The 23,061-nt window shown below is 39.2% G+C and overlaps 2 protein-coding genes across 2 annotated transcripts; both read right to left on the bottom strand.

Moving 5' to 3' along the window:
* Positions 1-7,915: 7,915 nt before the first annotated feature.
* LOC149243936 (protein EDS1-like) lies at positions 7,916-11,585 on the bottom strand. The gene is made up of 4 exons (XM_089374667.1): positions 10,763-11,585; positions 9,471-10,258; positions 9,099-9,168; positions 7,916-8,783 (listed from the first exon to the last, which is right to left on the bottom strand). Exons 1-4 carry the CDS (start codon positions 11,579-11,581, stop codon positions 8,067-8,069), a joined length of 2,394 nt encoding a protein of 797 aa, XP_089230793.1. The 5' UTR covers positions 11,582-11,585; the 3' UTR covers positions 7,916-8,066.
* Positions 11,586-11,693: 108 nt separating this feature from the next.
* On the bottom strand, positions 11,694-13,188 carry LOC149243935 (uncharacterized). The gene is made up of 2 exons (XM_089374668.1): positions 12,909-13,188; positions 11,694-12,027 (listed from the first exon to the last, which is right to left on the bottom strand). The coding sequence occupies exons 1-2, from the start codon at positions 12,914-12,916 to the stop codon at positions 11,700-11,702; spliced, it is 336 nt and encodes a 111-aa protein (XP_089230794.1). The 5' UTR covers positions 12,917-13,188; the 3' UTR covers positions 11,694-11,699.
* Between the last annotated feature and the right edge of the window lie 9,873 nt (positions 13,189-23,061).

The raw sequence follows: 23,061 nt of genomic DNA, 5'->3' as shown, positions 1-23,061 counted from the left end.
TAGCAGGTCGCTCTTGAACATGACACTTTTGCCTCCGTAAATATCGGGTTGGGTTATTATCATTCACCGGTCCCTTCACCATGGTCTCGCCATACCATCCATACATGGGGTAATGCTACCGATCCATCACATCAGTGTCGTTATATGTTCAAGAGATGTCATTCAGAAAGTGTCAACCGGGTCCCATCCACTACCATACATCATCTTTCATCCTTCCATGACCGCCACCCTGAATCATATTTCACAGATTGTTTTCACCATCATCACTAGCTCCGTTCCGTGTCACTGATGTGGGATTCATTAAGGCCCTCCTTTGACGGATCGCTTCTTGTCGACATCAGCTCACTATCCAAGAAGTTGATCTAGGAACACCCCCTCAGTACTTTGAAGCTTGCATGCCTCAATGGCAAGTTTCTCACTCTCGGCGATAGGTATACATTAATGACCTTCGACCAGGAGACTTTGCGTGGTGTTCGACGTCAGATCCTATATTCACGCCACGTGAATTGTGCTGCAGTACCTTGAGGGTCATCATCATTATCGGTGATTCCTCTCGCGCTTGTTAACAGTTTACATTATTCACTGGTAATCAAGCGATGTCTTTCCATGTTCGACTTCAAGAAATTCTCACATGGATCGACTTGTACTAGTGTGAAGATCGGACAAGTTTGAAGACCCCGGATCTAGTTTCATCCATCCGGGCTGCGATATATATTCAGGAGATAAAAACATAGACATGTGCAACAGATGATTATCCTACTAAAAGGATGATAATTGAAAGTAGAGAATTATCCGTCTCTTATCAGACGATCGTCTGTTTATGTACATCAAATGTATTTATAAAGCTGAGCATGGGAAATGCCCGCCTCAGCTAGATCATGAAAAGAAAGTATGAAAAGATAATGTATTGTATTGTATTTTGTTACAGGTCACCTCCCGACGATTGAATGAACTTCGGATCCTCCTAATAAAGCATTTCACCCGATAAACGACCTCATACTTTAGGGGGCAACTATTATAGACATTTTTGTGCCTCACAACATGAAGCATGAAATGTCAATAATCTGAGGGATCCAAAGTCCCCAAACATGTTGTTCTTACCCTTAGAGGAACAAGGTCAGCAAACCACAGCTCTGCAAATCAGTCTTCCACTGAAAAAACACTCAAAACAGGTCAATTTTGGATCAAAGCAGCTGCTCCAAAGGGTACCTGCGTTGCATAGCAGGTGCAACAAAGGCTACCTGCGTTGCAAAGCAGGTAGGACAAAGGCTACCTGCGTTGGGCGTAACTGGACATGTGGAGGAATCTTTTTCTCAAAGTGCCAGTGCCCAGGAAGCTTCCAGAAAGGCATGTGATCAAAAGATTCGCCTAATAATGAGTTAAGAGCTTCTAGAACTCCAAGTGGAAGGTAGAAACTCCAAGTGAAAGACTGAAGAACAACTGGGGTTGAAGAGCACAGCAAGTCACACATCAACATGACTTGCCTTCACTCCAAAACTCTATATAAGGATCTCATCCCATGGGATCTGAAGGCCGGAATTTAGCGCGAAGAATTGCTGTTGGTTTACAGTTGTGAGCATTGGGTGATTGCTTGAGGGAGGTGAAGAAGAGATTTCTCTCCACCGGGAAGGTGATGCTGGATTGGACCTCTCATGGTTGTATCACCGCCTGAACCTTACTTCCATATATTAATAAAGCATTTGAGTTTCTTCTATTCGCATGTGTTTCAATGGTGTATTGTCTTACTTGCGTCTTTGATTTATGCTAATTCTTGAATCAGTTATGCATGCATGCTTCTTGTAGTTTCCTTTTCTTGTCTTATTTGCAGGATCTCGTGTAGCTGGGCCCGTGAAAAGACTTGGAGCTGGGAGCAAGCGGCAATCAAAGGAGATTGGATCGACCATTTGCGCAAGACATCGGTAAGTGGATCTATCCTTTTTATCTCTTGCATGTCATAAAGAAGAAACTTTAGATAGCTTTGCTTTCAGTTGTTGCTAAGGTAACTGTCACCCTTAGAGTGGGTTAGGGTCATTCCGAGTTGGATACTTTCCCCCACAACATTGTTGAAGCTTAGTTTTCAACTAGAGGTAATGAAAGGGTTGGTGATATGTGTGAATGATGGTATCATTGCCTATCAAATAATTCTTTCACTTATTCACGCTTTGAACCAAGGCATAGAACTCCTTGTCATATGTGGGATAGTTCAAAATGACTTGGGAGAATGTATCTGAATGGTAACATACATGTTTCCATTGCTGCATCAACACGACTCCCATGGCATACCCATTGGGATTTGTCTTGATCTCAAAAGGTTGCTTGAGGTTAAGTAAGGCCAAAACTGGTGTGATATTAATCTTCTCTTTTAGTGCATCAAAGGTTTTTTACTACTTTCTTCCCCACTAAAAGGTTTGATTCACACTTATCAATGCATGCAAGGGGGATGTAATGACGAAGAAGTTGGTAATGAATTTGCTCCAGTATTGTACTGCAACAAAAAAGCTATGAACATCTGTAACATTGGTGGGCTTCGGCCACTTCATAATCACATCAACTTTAGAAGGACCTATTTTTAACTATCCACCTCCAACAATGTAAGCCAAGTAAACCAAAAAGGTCTTACCAAATTCACACTTAGACATTTTGACATACAATTTTTCTTTTTGCAAAACATCAAGAACCTTTTTAACATCACTCACATGATCTTCCCATGTTCTACTGAAAACAAGAATGCCATCAAGATAAACAACTACAAAATCATCAAGAAAAAGTCTGAAAATGTAATTCATCACCCTCATGAATGTGGTTCGAGCATTGAATAGTCTGAATGGTATCATCAACCATTCAAAAAACCCATGTTTTGTCATGAATGTAGTATTCCTTACATCTTATTCTGCAATCCTAAACTGATGGTAGCCACTGTGCACGTCCAGTTTTGTGAAATAGATATCATTTTTCAATTTATCTAATAAATCATCAATGCGAGTGAGAGGGCATCGATTCTTCACCGTTATCGTTTTGAGTGCCTTGTAGTCCACACACATCCTCCATGTGCCATCCTTCTTTGGCACAAACATGATGGACGAGTCGCGTGGAGAAGAACTTGGCCTTATGACCCCTTGGTTCAGCAATTCCTGCACTTGTTTCTTTATCTCCTCCATATCAATATTTGAAAACCTGTACATACCAATATTTGGTAAAGAAGCATCCTGCTGCAAGTGAATTTCATGTTCGATATCATGCTTTGGAGGAAACCCACTTGGTTCCTAAAAATTCCCATTATAGTTAGAAACAATTTTGATACAATTATATTTTATGAGTGGCATGACAACCTTGGAAAGCTTTTGATGCCTCCGTATATTTTTCTCTCACAACCATAAGTATGCACCCTTTGCTAGAATTGATCAATCTCTTCATTTGAACTGCACTTACAAGACTCGTGATGATCTTGCCATGATGAGTCCTAACAATGTATTCCACCTCATCTTTCGTGAGATGATACTTGTTTTCATGGCTAATGAACACTGCTTTCCTGTCATACAAATATGAAATCCCAAATACAATGCCATAGATATCCAAAGATATAACATCAAGGTCAACCTCATCTACTAGTTTGGATGCATAACAAATCTATCACTACACTATTTAGTTACTTGCAATTTGGCTTTTTCACACACCCAACCAAGAGGGTATGGTTTCAGATGAGGCTTGGTTTCCAACCTTAATTTCTTAACCAAGGATTCTGAAATCAAGTTTACTTGTGAGTTTGGATCAAACAAGGTTTCCACTTTAGTATATGTTTCATCACAAATCTAATGTGGCACAATTTAGTCCTCTTTCGTTCATTAACAAGAGACTCATTTGAAGAAATTTTATTTGCATGAAATTCAAAATGTTCAATAGCATGAAGAGAAAGGTTACCTTGTATGCCGATTGTTATGATCTGTGTCTCGCCACTAGAGTCGGATCCAAGGTCTTGTTGCATGGTTGCTGCCATATTTTACTTTCCCTTTCCACTAGATCTCTTTGGCTTCAACTTCGGATGCAACTTCCAACAATGTTCATCATTGTGGCCTTCCTTATTTCAATTTGTGCAAGATGGCTTTGTTCCTTATTCTTTCTTGGTTGTAGTTGCCTTCTTTTCCTTTCCCTTGTCATTTCCTTCGAACTTTCCATTATGAGGTTTGAAAGACGATTTCTTGGGTTGATCTTCTTTGTCATTATTGCACCCACTTTTAAGGTGAATGGAATTCACACTGACTACATCAATGGTAGTAGGCTCAAACAACAACAAAGAATGGCTAATGTAACTATGTAAAACACCAATATACTTTGTTATTGTTTCTGGTGAATCAACTGAAATGCCCAAATTTAAAGTTTTTTTCTAAACTCTTCAGTGAAGCTTTGAACAATTTGACCCTTGCCTTGTCTTAAGTATTTCCATTCAATTAAAGCCATTTTTCGATAACCCATAGGATAGAATTGTTATTTTAATGCAGAAACAAAATTGGACCAAGAAGAAAGTAGATTACCCAAGTTTTTGCTACCTTTCTACAACTTGCTCTCCTGCTAAATGAGAGCGATGCTACTCAGCCCAAGAGATGGTAATTGAATCTTGGCCTCATCTTCCTTGATCTGTTGAAACTGGAAATAGACTTTAATCTGTCTAATCCAATTGTCTAACTTCTCTGCATTACATTCTCCATTATATGTGGGCAAATCAAACTTTACAGCTAGCTTAAAAAATGCTTTTTTTAGATGCATTCATATGACACCTATTAGAATGATGAGAAGAGGAAGAAGAAGAACGGCCACTTGAATATGGAGAGTGAGGGGGCTCTTCTCCTCTACCTCCATGGTTTACTGAGGCATGATCATCTGCCTCTTTCTTCTCAGGCTTGATTGTATTTTCATATTCCGCAAACATTTTGTCCACTTTCTCTATGATGGTGAAGGAGATCTTGTGATAAATTCACTCTTCCTCTAATCGAGCTTTCTCATCTTCCATGTTCCATCTTCGTGTTGCACGCCCTTTTTCGAGATCAAATATTTTTGTTTTCCTTCACCTCTTTGGAGCTTGTTCCTAGTTAGCATTCACTCATGCAACTCACATCAAGAAGAAATGCTCTGATACCAAACTTGATCCAAATCGTTTACTTCATAGATGGATATATAATTTCATTTAAAAGAGCATGTAACCAAACGACATAAACACATAAAATAAGCAAAAATCAAACACAACCATGAGATTAAAGACACACAAACAACTTGATAATGAAGTTCACTCAATGTGGGAGGCCTCTTTCATTAATTGGCAGTGAAATCAACATACAAGAAACTACAAAATGATACCTTGTACCTCCACTTCTAGGGATGGCCTGAAAATGTAGACCTTTGCTTGAGAAACATACTGCATGATTGGATTCCTACAAAACGTTCGTGAAAAATGACTATAAACTTGGCCTAGTTTTGTTCAAGTGACCTCTAGAGCTCTAGGGAATATTTTAGATTCCCTTTAAGATTCCAATATAGGAATATTGCAAGAATATTCTTGGAATATTCTGGGAGTATTATCCCATCTCAATTCCCGTGCACATAGATCTATTTTGAGTGTGGCTCTCGCCCTGCCATGTGGCCCCTGCCTTAGCGTTGGATTGAATGGGTTTAAATATATGTGGGCCAACAACATTAACGAAGTGGCAACATTGGTGCACTAGTGGTGTGCAGAAATTTGGATCGTTGGCTAGTGGAGGTCATGGAGGTGACCCCCTCACCCAACCCATTCGTTGCATATGGTTTTGGCGCAGTTTGTTAACATTTTTTAGTGTTGTTTTTGAATTGGGCCGACATCGGTGGACCTACCAAGTGGGTTCAACTACCACCACTGGAAATATTTGGTTTATTATATAATATACAATGTCACTAAGTTTGGTCATTGATCATTTAAAAATATTATTATTTTAACCTCCAACAACCCTATTTTCCACCGAATTTTTAGGGGTCATTGCACATTTTAAGTAGGAAACAAATTCGCTGCTGCTGCCAAACACTAGACCGGTCCAAATTGACATCTCCTTAGTAGAATCTGGTGATGCTCACTGGGTTTCCACATGTCATGTCCTCATTGGTTTGTATAGTTGACTGGGCAGTTGACCAGGCTACTGACATCAACAACCACATGGCATGTTCTGGTTGGTTCTCCCTTATCTATACAATCACATCACTTGATGATGTCATCATTCATACCACTGACGTCAACATCCGTACTAATTATGCCATCATGCCAGGTGTCCTTGCCTACAAAAAGTTTAGTTATTTTCGGAAAACTTCAGCGAGCCATAACTTCTTCATACGATGTCGATTTGAGGTGGCATTCATGTTGTTGGATTTAGAACGACGAACTCTTTGATTTGATATTGGTTTTGTTGTGTTTTGAGAACTTTGAAACTTTGGCCTTTTAGGATACTTCTAGATCAATCTCCAAACTCTCATCCCTTCTACTGAGTGCCATGCCTAGACAACGAGCCATAGTTCAAATAAGAGTAGCCTACTATTAGGAGTGAGGAAGCTCTAGAGCTCAAACTCAGGCTAAGATATAGGACAACTCGCTACAAGGACCTAACCCCTTAAGCAACTCAAGAAGCAATCACTCAAGTGGAATGAGAACTCTCCAATGAATGGTGCAATCTGATAGACAATGAGGTGTTGTCTAAGGTTGTAGATTGGGCTCTTGAGGAACTTAAGGTGCTAGTAGATAATGGATATCTACTAGCACCTTAAGTTCCTCATTTGTAGTGTGTTTATAGATTGGAATGAGGTTAAGGATGAAGGAATCCTATCTTTAATCAATTGCAACAACTTTGATGGCAATGGACTATAGGCTTGCAAGAATTGAATGGAAAGTGGGAACTTCTCTTGATCCTAATTGCTTTCCAAGCATCAACAGGGAGCCCATCCATGTCGAAGTCATGGATTTTGAAAAGTAGGCATGCATACATACATGCCTTTCTAATTTTCTTTTCCTTTTATGTTCTCTTATTTTAGTGTTGTGCAGAAGAAGGGTAGTTATCACTTAATATATTATATTTTTATTTTTGAGTGAAAAATTCCTTTTTTTCTATTTGATATTTTAGAACAATTGATGTTTTGTGTTTTGTATGATTTCTTTAGTGGCAAGCCAACACATGATTTCTCCTTAGAATGTAAATATCATTATCTCATACAATACAAATCTTTACCTCATCAAAAAAAATTACATATAGATTTATTTTTTTTGGTCTAGAGGAGTTGGCAATTGGACTAGGCCCATGCAAGATGTTTATTTCCATAGGTACCACTATAACCTTTGGACCAATCTTGTGTTGATTTTGATAGCTACCACTATAACCTCTAGGTTAATTCATACACAAAGTAAATTAGGGAATTTAATCCTAGCACCTCAACTTGCACAACATCAAAGTAATTTTAGGGACTCTGAGCCTTGCGCTTCAAATTTACACAATATCATATCACAATTATTACCAATCAAATTACACCTTTCTATAGATTTAAAAATAAATATATACAATATTTTTTATTTTTATTTTTTAATAATAATAATAATAAAATTATTGAGTAAGTATGTGGATTGGTTTGACTTAACTTCTCTATATTATTTAAAGAAAGAATCTTATATATTTTGGAATTGCTAAATAAAAATTTATACTAAGTTCACAAAATTTATATACATATTTATTATTTTAGTTACTAAAACAAACCTACATTTAAGGAAAAAGTATATCACTAATGTCAAAATTTATTCACGAACACAATTCTCAAAGCGAGGACATCTCAAAATGGTGACGGCATTCTATCTTAAGAAACATCTATGACACATTGGGAACATGGCGTACACGAGATTTGTCAGTCAGTCACTGAGTGTCACAAAAGATCTAACACTTGGAAAATTTAACCCAAATACATTCCAGCCATCCCTTTGAAATCAAATGAAAGTAAATTATATCCAACAAAGGGGATCTTAATTGAAAGGAAGTTGAACTGAGAGAAAGTTGCAGAACATGTTTTTGAATTCATGGCTTCCAAAATCGACTTTTCAGGTTATATAATGGGGATTTTGATTTCCATTCAGAGGTTTGGTGTTCCTTGTAGTCTCGCCACCATTTCATGAAGCTGCTTCCTTTCAGCAAAACATCTGAAGAAATCTTGCAATCTTTGATCATCTCTGTCACATATTTTTCAAAATTTTCAAGACTTTCTTTCTTTTGGTCCGCACCTTCTTTAAGATCTTTCAAAGCCTCTTCTACACGCGCCCAAAAGCATGAGTCCCGAGTGAGGAACGGTAGCTTTGTACGAGATTTCTGATCTCTTGAACTGCGATTAGTTTTTCTGTGTTCCAACCATTGCTCAAGGACTTTATAACGAGCAGGTCTTTTGTCTAGATAGTTACCGCTGTCCTTCGAGGTGCTATAATACTGTGCAATATCCAGAGGCTCCACAAGTTTTCTATAGGCAGTGCCAACATTTATCCACTTATTTCGGGATTGAAAAGCACTCGGCAATGAGGGACTGTTACAGATTCCAATAATCCCATCCCAGAATTCATTGAGCGTTACCCTCAGCAAATTATTCTTACTGTAACCATAGTCCTTCTCATACCGGTTCTTGAAAGAATCATAATATGCGTCACCCTTCTCATGGCAAATCATTTTATACCACTCGAGCTCGAACATACGACCTTGTTCTGGGATCAGTTTACTTTCTTTTGAACTTAGTTGGGCCAAATCACTCTGTACAAATTGACAATATCACAATTTCAAGCACACATTTAAAACATCGCTTCGCTGCCTAAATGAAAGAAAATAAACAACAGAAGTGCAGACAAAGATGTTACGATGGAGTTTAAAATCAAATCATCCACGATAAGCAAATAGCATACACAGGCAGTATATATGAACCTGTAGACTCAATGACAAATAATAAGATCTTACATTTTAATATACTCTGTTCATTGCAGGCTTGAAACAGACAACATTGACTGTAAAAGACTGACATTTCATTAAGTTGCAACCTTGTGGGGCTAAGAGAGAAGCGAGATAATTTACCTCCTTGTTGGAAGGAATAGTCTCCTTTACCTCCCCGGTGGAAGAAATATTCTCCTGCCGAACAGTTAAACTGCAACAACATATATGTAAATCAGCACAATATGGGCACTGCGAAATGGACCCTCTTAATTCAGAGTCATGCTAAATATGTCAAATTTGCGAATTTTTGCCAGTCAGGAGATATGGATAGTGGAGAAGTGAGCTCGGAACATTCATTGATTCAGTTTTGTAGATACGGAGGAGATGACCAGATTCGAAAAAACAAATACCTCCTACAATTTCCCCCAAAGGCACTTTCTAAAACCTCCTACAAAAATTCAGTCTTCAGCATCTAAAACACTTCCTACTAAAGGCTAATGTTTGATGCTTTACCTGTCAATCCTTTCAAACTTGAATGGATTTTCACGTTCCATTATCTCATATAATGGAGAGATCCATCCAGGACAATGGCTTTTAATATAATTTTTCCATTCTTTCCACCACATCATGAAGGAGCTTCCTTCCAAGAAAACATCTGAAGAAATGGTGAGAGCCTTTACCATGTTTGTCACATACTCTTCAAACATTTTAAGATTTTGTAGCCTTTTGTGTTGTCCTTGTTTGAGACTTTCCAGGTCTCTCCGAGCCTCTTCTACGTGTGCCCAAAAGCATGAGTCTTGAGTGAGGGATGCAGGTTTTGTGCGGCGTCCTTGAATTTTTGAACTGCAATTCTTTTCTTTCGCTTCCCCCCATTCCTGAAGAACTTTATGTCGTCTGGGTCTTCCATCTGAAAGATAGTTGCCGTTGCCGTTAAAGCGATAATAACTTGCAATATCCAGAGGTTCTACAAGTCTTCTATATGTATTGCCAGCATTTATCCACTTCTCTTGGGTTTCGAAATCACTTGGCAACTCATGACTTTCCCACATCTCAACAACCTCATCCCAAAACTCAGCGAGCCTTACCCTTACACGATCCGCTCTAATATCCTTCCGGTCGAAGTTCTTGGCGGAATCATAATATCCGATGCCATCGTCCTTCTCACATCTCTCTTTATACCACTCAAGCTCTGCCATAAGAGTTTTTTTCAATAATAATTCACACCTCAGCTTAGCGGCATTTTCGTCAAGATGGTTTTCCATATCTGCTGTTATGGGTGAGAAAATCCATTTATGACCATTCTGCACAAAGTTGAAATCACCAATTCAAAATTACCAAATTACAATTCCTAACTAATATAATTGAAAGAAGGAAATAAAATTTAAAATTATAAATAAAATAATTTAGTATTAAACTTATTTAAATTTTCAATTCATTATAACTTCGATGTATTATCTATTTTAATCTTAATTTATGATTAAAAGCTATTAATAAAAATTCTAGTATTTGTTATATATTATCAAGTAGATTGTTATTTATTATATGATATAATATTTTTTAAAAATTAACCTTCACACTAAACTCTCACTGCATCGCAAGTTCATGGACATACTTTTATATATATATATATATATATATATATATATATAAGTATGATATTTTGAAATCATTTTTACCAATATTCACATGCTCTCTGAAAACATTAAATATAACCCTACTTTTGTTCACCCTATCTTATTTTTAAATGGAACTTTTCATTTGTTCCTAAATCTTAATTTTAAAAGGAATTTTCAATTGACCTGTACCTGGCGTCTAACATCAAGAGCGTCTAGCTGCATTGAGATTCCCATCTCATAGGCGGATGCTGAGTTGGAATTATCAATTATTCTCCCACTTATGGAGTTCTCTGTGACGTGTTTCAAAACAGAACCATACGCTATATGCTCTGAAATACATTCCTCTATATCATCCGAAAGATTTTCACGGCTTGGCATTGTCACATGAAGCATCATCAAAACGGTCTCAGAATTCTCAATACAAGCTGCGCCATGGTTTGAGCAAAACAAGTAAATGCCAAAAGGTTTGTATGGGCTTCTCTTTATAACCCCATCTGACCCCGCTGAAGAATCAACATCATTTTCAAGAAGAGTGTTGCCAGCATTTTGAATAACTCCAACTAACCTGCTAACGGAATCAGCCCCATGGTTTTCCACTGTATAAGTACACTGCATGACGTTTTCAAGAAGAGTGTTGCAAGCATCTTGAATAAAAGAATATCGGATTTGGCCATGCCAATACGGCAAGATAGCAGTCAAAGGCTCAGCAATGGATTCAACCGGTGCAAGGAGCATCCGAGGAACAATATCATGCTGGGAAATCACATGCAAAAAGTTGCCTCCCCAATTCTCACGACCAACTGCTTCAACAAGTCCTTCATTTCCCACTAAAGGGCAACCAAAAGTGATACAAAATGGAGAGCTTTGCCTTAGCCTCTTTTCCAGTACCCATAGTGTAGCCAAGGTTGCAACTGCCCCTCCTAAGGAATGACCCACAAATATAATGGGCTTGAGTTTCCTTTGTTTGGAGTCCATATAAATCTGCAACTGATAGATCATGGAATACATCAACACAATGTTACTTTTCTCTTTGAATTTCTATAATTTCATCTATAATGAGTGAACAAGTAAACCCTCTTTTTGTGAAATTAAGGGCACTTTGTCCAGACAGTTGTATCTAGAAAAATCAATTTACCTTTGCTTGCAAATCTGTTTTCTCCATAATAAGCAGGAACAGCTTAAGAGCTCCCTGATGGACGAGGGCTGGTTTACCATCGTTACCCCTTTCCGAGAATATCTGGTTATTAGTTAGTATGTTGCCCAATCCATATTCGCCCTCGTCGACTATGAAGCCTTCTATTTTATGAAATGAAGGGAAGGTAACATATGTAACGCCTTCGTGCTCCGTCAGATTGAAACTCTCTGAATCTCTTGCAACATCTGACTCTTCCCAAGCCTTGGACAGTATTCCGCAGGAAATTAGGAAATTTGCAATCTCCTGACCAACAGTGAACCTGCATCAACATTTCTGTAAATTAGCACCATATGGGCATCCAATAATGGAATCTGCATCAAATGTGTCGAATTCGCACAGTTTCGCAAGTGAGGGAATATGGACAACAGACAAATCAGCGCTGGATCCATCTCAATTAACAATTGTGTGTATCTAATATGTCTGTTTGCACAGTTTTGTAGATCAAAAGGTGCGGAGGAAATGAGCAGATTCAACACAAATATAATAGTATTTTCATTGTCTGAGATGAAAACTCAAAAATCATGAAAAAACCAAAACACTACATAAGACTACACATGCACTCACATGGTCTGTAAATGGGATAACTGAGGTGTCTGTCAGATTCAAACAATTTAGCTTTGCTAGAAATTTAAGTCAAAGACAAGATTGTTCGATCTTTCATTACTAAACTGAATCAGACTCCCATTATTAATGCCACAGTTCGCCTTTCTTGCCTCCACCTTAGGGAGATTAGTATCCGCGGATGGCCAGAGCCACATGTGAGGCAAAAGAGCCTCCTCCTAGTCAGAGAAGTGATGGCGGAAAACCTATCATCACACACCGGAAGTCTGAAATGGATGGATGGGAGAGTCCGCCAGGACATAGAACAACCTCAAAGAAAAGCTCTATTTTACCCACTACAACAGCCCAAAATTTCTGCCAAAGACACCAGAAACTTCCTACAAAAGTTCATTCTTCATTTTCTCAAAAAACTCCTACTGAAGGTTGATGTTCAATGCTTTAAATCTAACGGCCAATGCTTTCAAACATAACTCTGCAGAGGTGGCCATCAAAATGTTAAGAAATCAACCATATCCTTGTAAGCAAAATTAAAATGAAGATTTCCCAAGCTTATCCTTTTACGGTGGGGTAGACGAGTACCTTTCCATGATCTGCTATAGCTGCTGGATTTTCTTTGCTTCACGTTGGTGTTGGATTGAGCACTGAAAACAAAATGGGTGTCGGCTTGTTTTTTCTTACAATAGAGAAGGGAATGAGCCGAGCAATATTCTGTGCAGCAATATGTTATCAGCAAAGTCAAACAGCACTGGAGGATGAGTAAACACACTCCTTCAGGTGCTCGCAAATTTTGCATGAGCGATATCTTTGGCAGTGTACATCATAATGTAAATTTGGAAATAAGTAGATGCAAAGTTCGTATTAGCAAATGCTTTATGTGAATTTGGGAAAGTGATAAGCCGCTTTATTTTAATTTCAAGCCTATTAAAAAGTAGCACAGCCATATTTATCAATATGGTTGATATATCTTGATAAACCTATATCACTACTCACTATATTAATAACCATTATGTGTAAACATGGTTATGTATATTTTGTTAAAGGCTATTCTTTCTTATTATTAATAATTATATAAGTAATAATAGTTTTATTATTTTCATTTATATAATTATAGCTATTATATTAATATTATTTTTTATATTAATATAATATTAGTTATTTAATAAAATTTTGTTAATATATTAATAATTATATTTAAAACTATTTTTTATATTAATATAATATTAGTTATTACATAAAATTTTGTTTTATATTTAAAACTATAATATAATTCACATATAACATAATAATAATATTTAATTATTATTCTCAATATGTATTTATAATAGAATAATAATTTTATATATTTATTTATACAATTGTCAATATATTTTATATATTTATTTGGAGTATATTAATAATATTAACTATATATTAAACTAAAATATATTATACTATTATTATTGGTAAATAATATATATATATATATATATATATATTTATATTTATATAATTGTTTTATATAATAATATAATATTTAATAATAGAATAGGTAAAAATAATATATTATAAAATTTAAATTTTAGGGCTTAAACACTCACCTATTAAACTATATGGTTTATTAATTATTAGGGTGTATTAATATCTGGTGTATTAATCTTTTATGTTTTAAATATTGATCCCAATATATTAATAACCTCTTGGGATTAATACTATAAATGGTAGGGATTAAATTATAAACCTAAGGAATTATTAATATTATAAATCTAAGCTAGTAATAAATTTAAGGGTTTATAGCATTGCAGACCTTCAGAATCAAGCTGTTACACTTCGAGCGCGGGGTTAGTTGATCTGACAGAAACAAACAATGAACATTCAGATGGGGGAGGCCACAGGGCCTCCCCCTACAGGCAACAACACTGGAAACAGGCCACATGGGGACGAAAATGAACAACCCTTAACCGGGAGTACGGAACAGCCACCGCTCCAACCTGCACAGCAGCAGGAAGTGGAAGATCGGAACAAAGGAAAGGAGTACACCTCCATGGTACCTGAAGAACCAAAGAAGGCAATGTCTTCCACATGCAAGCCTATTGCAGCGGAACGCCCCAAGATCGATCTACCCAGCCATAGAATCAATGCTCAAATCCAATATATGAAAGATCATGCGCTTATAGGTAAATTCATAGGCTACTGGCCAACTGAGAAAGCCCTGCAAGGATGGATAGCCTCAAAATGGAAGCCAAAAGGGCATGTTACCCTTCAGCTAGGCCCCAAAGGTTTTTTTATGGCCATCTTCAACTGTATTGAAGACAAAAACTGCATTCTCGACGGAGGTCCCTATTTCTTCAATGTCGCAGGTCTATATCTAAGAGATTGGATAGAAAGATTTAACCCAGACAAGGAAGACTTCAGCTGGGCACCAGTCTGGATTCACATGTACTCCTTACCTTTGGAATACTGGGATGAAGAATCACTCAAAGCTATCGACAACGAGCTAGGAGAGTTCATAAAGATTGCAGAGGAAACAAAGCTCCACCGGTACACATCTTATGCTCGCATATGCGTTTACATGCGACTTGACAAAGCACTCACAGACTCGGTAAGTCTCCTTCATGATGACTTTGAATGGATTCAACCCATAGACTATGAACATCTGCCCTTTAGACGTAGGAAATGCCATGCTCATGGACATTTATTCCGTGACTGCCCCTTAAATGCCTCTCCTAAACCCTCAGACCATGTGGAAAAATCTGACTCTGAAGGGTTCACCAAAGTCGCAAATAGAAAGAAGAATACCAAAAAACCCCCCATGGACCAAAAAACACCATGCCTGCCTCTGCTGCACCATCCACTAGCAACAGTTTTGATCTTCTATCAAACCTAGATATGCCAGAATCAGATCCTTCCAAAATGGTTAAGACAACCTCCGTGCCAACCACTAAGTCATCCGCCGTACCCATTCCCAATGCTTTTAGTCAACCTCTCCCGGGGAATAACTCAGAGCAGCATCCAGCAGCTTCTCAACCTAACCCCCTTCAAGAAGAAGACAAAGCGATATGGTCAGCAAAAGGAATGGACATTGACAATTTTATGACAGACCCACTCAAAACAAACCACAACATGGCTGAGAGTAGTCAACAAAGTCACATGGAAGAAGAGCCAGAGAGCTTCGATCTAGGAGACCTAGACATCTTTGGTCTCGAACAAGCTTGCAAAAAGAAAGAGTTCGACAAAATACCGAACAGGCAGCTCGAAAATCTAGAAGTAGTACTCTCAAGAGTACACCAGCAAAGAACCTTGGGCATACAACAAGGAAGCAACTGGGATGGGAAACACACCACCAAAGATGGAAAGAAAAGGGGCAGAAAGACAGATTTACAACGCACCATCCTCATTGGGGAAATGTTAGTGGAGTCCAGCAGGTGCTCCAAGCTGACCAAATACTACAGATCATTACCAACTAGTCAACCATGAAGCTCATCTCATGGAATGTAAAAGGACTCAACAGTCCCGGGAAATACAGGTTGTTGTTTGGAGGTCAGCGTAACTTCCTCTGATACGTTCGCTAGTAGGCCTGGGCCGTCATTATCCCAGACTATCTTCAGAAGGCCCCTACTTCACTTTCTTGTATTTTGGTGTTCGGTCCTAATCACCTAAAGCAGAAATACTTGGAAGTTGTTTGATTGCTGAATTCTTTTAGGGACATTTTTAGTGTGTGTTTTGTGCTCCTAGTCAGCCTAGCTTTCAATTTCTTGAGTCTTTAAGTAGATCTTATTAAATAATTCAAAGTGGCTGACTGATCGCTTAGACGATCTCGCAAACTTCGTGGGCTTTCAACTGTAAGTCCAGAGCCTTCTTTTAAAAGGCGTAGGAGTGATACTGCCAGTGGGTTTCACCCAGTGGCAACCGACGCATCGGGGATTGATCCTCCGCTTGGGGGCATTCGTGTACAAGATAGGCCTGGTACTACCACAGAGCCAGAGAGGAACACTCCAGTTCTTTCTCGAGTCCTCTTCCAGTCAGAAGATAATATTGAGGTAGAAGAACTCTCAGAGCCGTTAGCAGCTCTGAATTCTCCTCTACCTTCTGATCATCCGGACATAGTATTATACGTTGGGACTCTGACACATAGACCTTCAAGTCCAGGTCACCTCACGCACATCCCTTTGATGACCACTGCTGGGAGCATGGCATCCACCGTGAGTGCTACAGGTACGCAGACTCCTATATCAGTACAAGGGGGAGGAACCATTTCCATCCCTTCTACATCTTTATTTGGGTCTACTGCTAGCACATCCTTGTTTGGGTCTACTTCCATTCCATCGACGAGTGGAAGTTCCCAAGCGCATGCATCTAGTTCTGGATTCTTCCCATTTGGCACCCATTCACAGGGTATTTCGTCAGTTTCGTTCAGTGCCTCCACATCCATGATGAGTGGATCGGATTCATTTCAGGGTTTTCCTTTTGGAAGTGGTCATATACCACATTCCAACCCGACGATAAGATCTATTCCTTTTTCTTCTATAGGTCAAGGCAGTAATCCCTTTCAAGGTTGGACTAACCCTGCGGTTAGTGGCATAGGAACTTGGAATCCATTTTTTGGCCAACAAGGGAATACGTCGTACTCCATAATTAGTTCATTTCAAAGTATTCCTCCCTTAGCTAATGCTTGGAACCCTTACCAAGGGTTGTCCACTCCTCATAATAATGCGTTAGGGGGAAACTTCGCCAGTTACGGAGGTGTTTCGACTGGAGTTGGTCAAACTCTGAGTTTTTCTGGACCACAAGGGTCACCTTTTGGTTCAGCGGATTATGCTAGTTACTTCTGGCAGCCTAGTGCCTTTCAAAATCCAGGCCAATCTTTTCAGAACTTTGGGAACTCCACCCAATCTGGGTGGAATCCCCAAGGTCCTCTCAGACTTCCTTTCTGGCAACACTGAATTTGCCAGATCTCGCAAAATTGACAAATGATCCAATCAAATACAACCCGGCCTGGCCTCTGATCCCAACCAAACTGCCATCTGATATTTCAAAGTTCGAGGGGGAGGGAGGTTAAGACCCAGGCGACCATGTAACCACATTCCATTTATGGTGCTCATAAAACTCCCTCATCGATGACTCGATAAGGTTGAGACTTTTTCAACGCACCTTAATTGGCAATTCGGTCAAGTGGTATATAGAGTTGCCAGGGGGCAGCTTTACATCTTTCGCCAATTTGGCTAACATTTTCCTAAACCATTTCCAGTTGCCTGTCCATTATGATGCCAGAACTGAACTTCTGGCCAATTTCCGTCAGGATACGGCAACTCACATCTCTGATCATATTCAGGAATGGAGATGAAGAAAGAGGCTCATTAAAGCTGAAATTCCTCCTGAATACCATCTCGAATGGTTCTTGAAATCATTACAACCTGAGATTTCCAAGGATGTCTCTCTGTCCGGAGTCTATTCTGACGAGTAAGTTATTTTCGGGCCCAACAGTTAGAATTGATTTACTCTCAGTCTGGGATTCTTCAGAAAATCTTGCTTGATTCTCCTAGGACTAAGGTTGATATAGCCAAATCGAAGTCGAGTCCTCATGTGGATGGTATCATTAGATCGATAGACACCAATGTGGTGAACCTGTTCAGCCAATTGCAGCAGTTGTCTTTACAAACTGCTCCTACCAATCAGGTCATATCGTATAACCCTTTGCCTTCCCAACCCTCTTCCATTAACGTCGTCCAATCTTCTAACTCTAAAGAAAATCAAAATTCCAATGGAAAGAAGAAAGGACGAGGTAAGAAGAAGAATCAAGATGGGAAAGCTGACACAAACAAACCCGGCAATAGTGTTGGTGAGGGTGGAAAGCAGTCCAAAAAGAAAGTTAAGTTTCCATGCAAGTTATGCAATGGAGACCATTTGACTCATCTTTGCCCCAAAATTCAAGATGCTTAATGCTTGTTAGTGCAGCAAGGGTCTTCTAGCTCTCAAGTTGTGTTAACCAACCCTTTTCCCCTAGGGCAGCAATTGCTTGCTGGCACAAATTCAAATCTTGGTACCTCTACAGGGAGCAACCAGGAAGGGGATAAATCATCGAATGTTTTCATGATGGGTTCTCATGTTAATGTTGCTACTCGATCACGTGATTATGGTGAAACTGAAACATCCAAGGATAAATCTACTCCTGGAACTACCAACCCACTTCATATTGAACGACCCTCTATCGAGACTATATCTCGGATACCGAAAGGTTCCGCCAAATGCATGATTATCAACCCTAATGCTAGGGCCGCCCAGAATTACTCCATTGTTGAGGATCTGGATCAGATTCCATACGCTATGTCTGCTTTAGAGGTCCTCCAATCGTGTCCAACTCAACGAAGTGCTTTGCTTTCAGCGATAGGGGCAGTTGATCCAAATAATTCCTTAGTGCTCACTTTTGACATGCTTAATGTCAAAAAGCGACTTCCTCATCATATGGCTTTTCAAATCAAGTCTACTTATCGAAAAACTAATATTTTTCGAACAGTTGTAGATGAGGGAGCTTCCACATCTGTAATGTCTATATCATGCTGGAAGGCCATTGGATCCCCTTCGGTTGTTCCTTCACCTACCCTCCTGATAGCGTTTGATGGGCATTCTCATAGGCCGCATGGGATTATCCTGGCCTTTCCTATATGTGTTGGGGGAAAGGTTGTTAATATCAAAGTAGAAGTCATTGATGCTAACCTAGATTACAATCTCCTCTTAGGACGGAACTGGATTTACGAAATGGATGTCGTTGTTTCGACTCTGTTTCGTCTCATTTGCTTTCCTCGTGAGGGGAAAATTGTTAAGGTTGATCAATTGGATTATTCTCCAGTTGATCCTCGAGCAACTTCGGATTCTATTGTTCCCTTAGTGGATAACCCTTGTCCGTCTATTAAGAATCTGGGAGTTGGGATGTATTCTTCATTGATGGGTACATTTGATTTTCCCTCTCCTATTGCTAGAATCAATGTCATTTCATCATCCAATGAAACTTCACGGGAAGAGTTCCTCCGAATTCATTATTTTTCAGACCCTTGGACCTTGCCTTCACCTATGACCACATTAGATGAAGAACAAGTCGGTGGAATGGCATTTCCTATGTTTGCAACAAAGCTTAGATATCAGTTTATCGTCAACTCTGTAGACAACCATTCTACTCCTTTCTCTGAGGAGGAGTTAGATGGTGATGTGGCCCCAACTTGGACCCTTGATTCTATCTCTGTTATGGACTGCTTAGATACAGTTTTACCATCGGAAGAAGCGATCTTAGAAGAAATGACTGTTGTAGATCGACCTTGGGAAGACTTTTCCCATCGTTCATATTTTCTTCCTCCATTGCAGGAAGTCGAATCTAGGTTCTCCAAGCTATTTACTAGTGATGTTTGTAAGGTATCAAATCCTTTGGCTCCAGCACACATTCGTGCCGAAGGTAATATGTCGGTGATTTCAAAAACTATACCTATAAACATCTCTAGGAACCCTAATGTGATCGAGAATCTCTTCATCGGAGCCAAATGTTCCCCTGAAGAAATTCAAATTTACACCGACCTTTTTAAAGAGTTTCGAGATGTATTCGCTTGGTCTTATGAAGAAATGCCTGGTATTGATCCATCCATAGTTCAACATGAGATCAAGACATATGAAAACGCTAAGCCGATTCGTCAGAAGCTTCGGCCGGTCAATCCTAGGAAAGAAGCAGCTATTAAAGCTGAAGTAGAGAAGCTGCTCAAGGCGGGTTTTATATACCCTGTTCCTCTTACGGATTGGGTTTCTAATCCAGTTCCAGTTGATAAAAAGCAAGGAACAATCCGAGTATGCATTGATTTTAGAGACCTAAACAAAGCTTGTCCCAAAGATAATTACCCCACGCCATTTATTGATCAGATAATTGATGAATGTGCAGGTAATGAGATTTTCTCCTTCATGGATAGATTTTTCGTTATAATCAAATCTCTATTCGTCCTGAAGATCAGCATAAGACAGCTTTTATATTTCCCTGGGGTACCTTTGCATACAAAAAGATGCCTTTTGGTCTTAAAAATGTTGGAGCTACTTTCCAGTGGGCCATGTCATATGCTTTCCACGACATCAAGCATATCATCGAAGCATACTTGGACGATTTAGCTGCTCGTTCTTGAAAGAGAATCGATCATCCTAGTCACCTTCGATTGGTTTTTGAACGATGTCGATTTTACAAGATCCAGTTGAATCCCAATAAGTGCATTTTTGCGGTTACATCTGGTCGATTATTAGGGTTCATTGTGTCAACTGAAGGGATTCGAGTTGATCCCTTCAAGGTAGAGGCAATAATTCAGTTGCCTCCCCCGTCCTCTATTCGACAACTTCAAAGTCTTCAGGGGAAGGCTAATTTCTTAAGAAGGTTTATAGTGAATTATGTCGAGATCACTAAAGGGTTTATGCATTTGCTGTGGAAAGGAGTTCCATTTGTATGGGACGACTTTGTGCAATGGTCGTTTGATGCCTTGAAGAAGGCATTAGTCTCTGCCCTGCTTTTGAGTCCACCGAATTATGGTAGGGATTTCCTTTTATATCTCACCACTGCAGAATCAACCATAGGTATGGTTCTCATTTAGGAAGACAATGCTCTCATAGAGCATGTGATTTATTACTTGAGCCGAGGCTTGGTAGGTCCTGAACTTCGCTATTCTCCTGTTGAGAAGTTGGCCTTGGCAACTGTCCATGCTGTCCAGCGGCTCCGCCATTATATCTTGCTACGCAAAACTTTTGTCTTAGCGGCAGTCAATCCATTCCAATTTGTCCTCAGTAGGTGAGTGATTGGGGGCAAATACAATCGATGGATTGTCATTTTACAAGAATTTGATCTCGAGTTCTTGTCCACCAAGTCTAAGAAATCTTTGGTTTTTGTGGAGTTAATTTCTGAGCTGCCTTGTGGAGAGGATACTGTTTATGAGGAAATTTTTCCCGACAAACATCTATTCCTCATCTCTTCACAAGACCCCTGGTATGGAGATATCATTGTCTATCTCTAGACTTCGAAGTTTCCCTCTACTTTCTCTAAGGATGAACGTCGAAAATTACGTCACCTGGCTAAGAACTATGTCATCATTGGTGATACGTTATATCGCCGAGGGGTTGATTCGATCCTTAGGCGTTGTTTAACCTTAGAGGAAGCAGAGTCTGTGCTCAATGATTGCCACAGTGGAGCTTGTGGTGGTCATCTTTCAGGGCTTGCTACAGCCCAGCGTATCCTGCATGCCAGCTACTTTTGGCCTTCGCTCTTCAAAGATTGTGTTGAAGCGGTCAAACGTTGCCACCCCTGTCAAGTCTATACTCGGAAGATGCGCGCACATCCAACTCCTCTTTTCCTCGTTGTCACTGTCGGTCCTTTTACTAAGTGGGGTATTGATTTTACTACTTGTAATCCACCTTCAACAGCAAATCACAAGTACATTATAGTGGTCGTAGACTACTTCACGAAGTGGGTTGAGGCCATGCCCACTTATAAAAATGATAGTGAAACAACAACATTGTTCCTTTTCAATCAGATTATCTCAAGGTTTGGTATCCTGAGAGAGATTGTCATTGACCATGGCAGTCATTTCCAGAACCAACTAATGTCCGAATTGGCTCTTAAATTGGGTTTTCGGTAGGAGCATTCATCTCCTTATTATCATCAGGCCAATGGACAGGTCGAGGTTGTGGACAAAACCATTAAGATGATCCTCCAAAGGACGATCGACAAAAATTGGTCCAATTAGCATCTTATGTTGTATCCAGCTCTTTAGGCATACCGAACCTCGGTAAATACTACCATAGGTCTTACACCCTTTCAGTTAGTTTATGGATTGGAATCTATATTTCCCATTGAAAGCAAAATCCCATCCCTTAAACTGGTTGTCGAGCTCCTCCCCAAAACTTCGAGTCTCAAAGAGCGCCTCCTTCATTTGGAACATTTCGATGAGCAGCATCAAGATGCCACCATAATTAATGAGGCTCATAAGAAAAGGGTTAAAACTCAGTACGATAAATCTGTCTATCCTCGAGTCTTTTCTGAAGGTGACCTTGTCTTGGTCTATGACCAAGATAAAGACGCCTTGGGGCAGGCAAGTTCAAGCCTATGTGGTATGGTCCCTTTATAGTTAAACGATTTTTAGAAAAAGGGGCGTATGAGTTAGTCGATTTCGAAGGGAACAAGTTGGCAGAGCCCCGAAATGGTTTCTACCTTAAGAAGTACTTCGCTTAGGTAGCAGCTAGGCAATGGCTTCTTTGTACATTTTGCATCTTTGTACATATTTCATAGGGATTTTTTGATATCAACACTTTTTGATCTGTCATGGCAGGTGTTGATGGATGACTTAGTCTATTTTGGATTCACCGATGATGCTAGTCGGCACACTCAGAACCTCGCTTCCGCAACTTGGGGGATCTACTATCCAACTGGTCAGTTGATGGTGTCAAGGGGAGTATGCATTGGTCCTGCATCAAATAATATGGTTGAGTATATTGTCATCATTAATTTACTATCCAAAGCTATTTCTTATGGAATCGTTTCATTGATAGTCTATCTTGATTCACAACTGGTAATGTCACAATTGAAAAACATTTATCGAGTTAGGGATCCATGGTTATATTGCCAATATTTAAGAGTGAGGTTGTTGCAAAGATCATTTACTTACATTACTTATTTTCACATTCCAAGATCTCATAATTGGTTAGCAGATTTTATTACTAATCAAGCTTTAGATTGGCACATCATTCA

This window comes from Pinus tabuliformis, chromosome 8 (assembly GCF_031772625.1).
Source record: "Pinus tabuliformis cultivar Carrire ecotype Pingquan chromosome 8, CPIR1, whole genome shotgun sequence".
Lineage (NCBI taxonomy): Eukaryota > Viridiplantae > Streptophyta > Pinopsida > Pinales > Pinaceae > Pinus > Pinus tabuliformis.
Note: the sequence above shows the minus strand (reverse complement) of the source record. Positions and strands in the feature narration are given on the sequence as shown.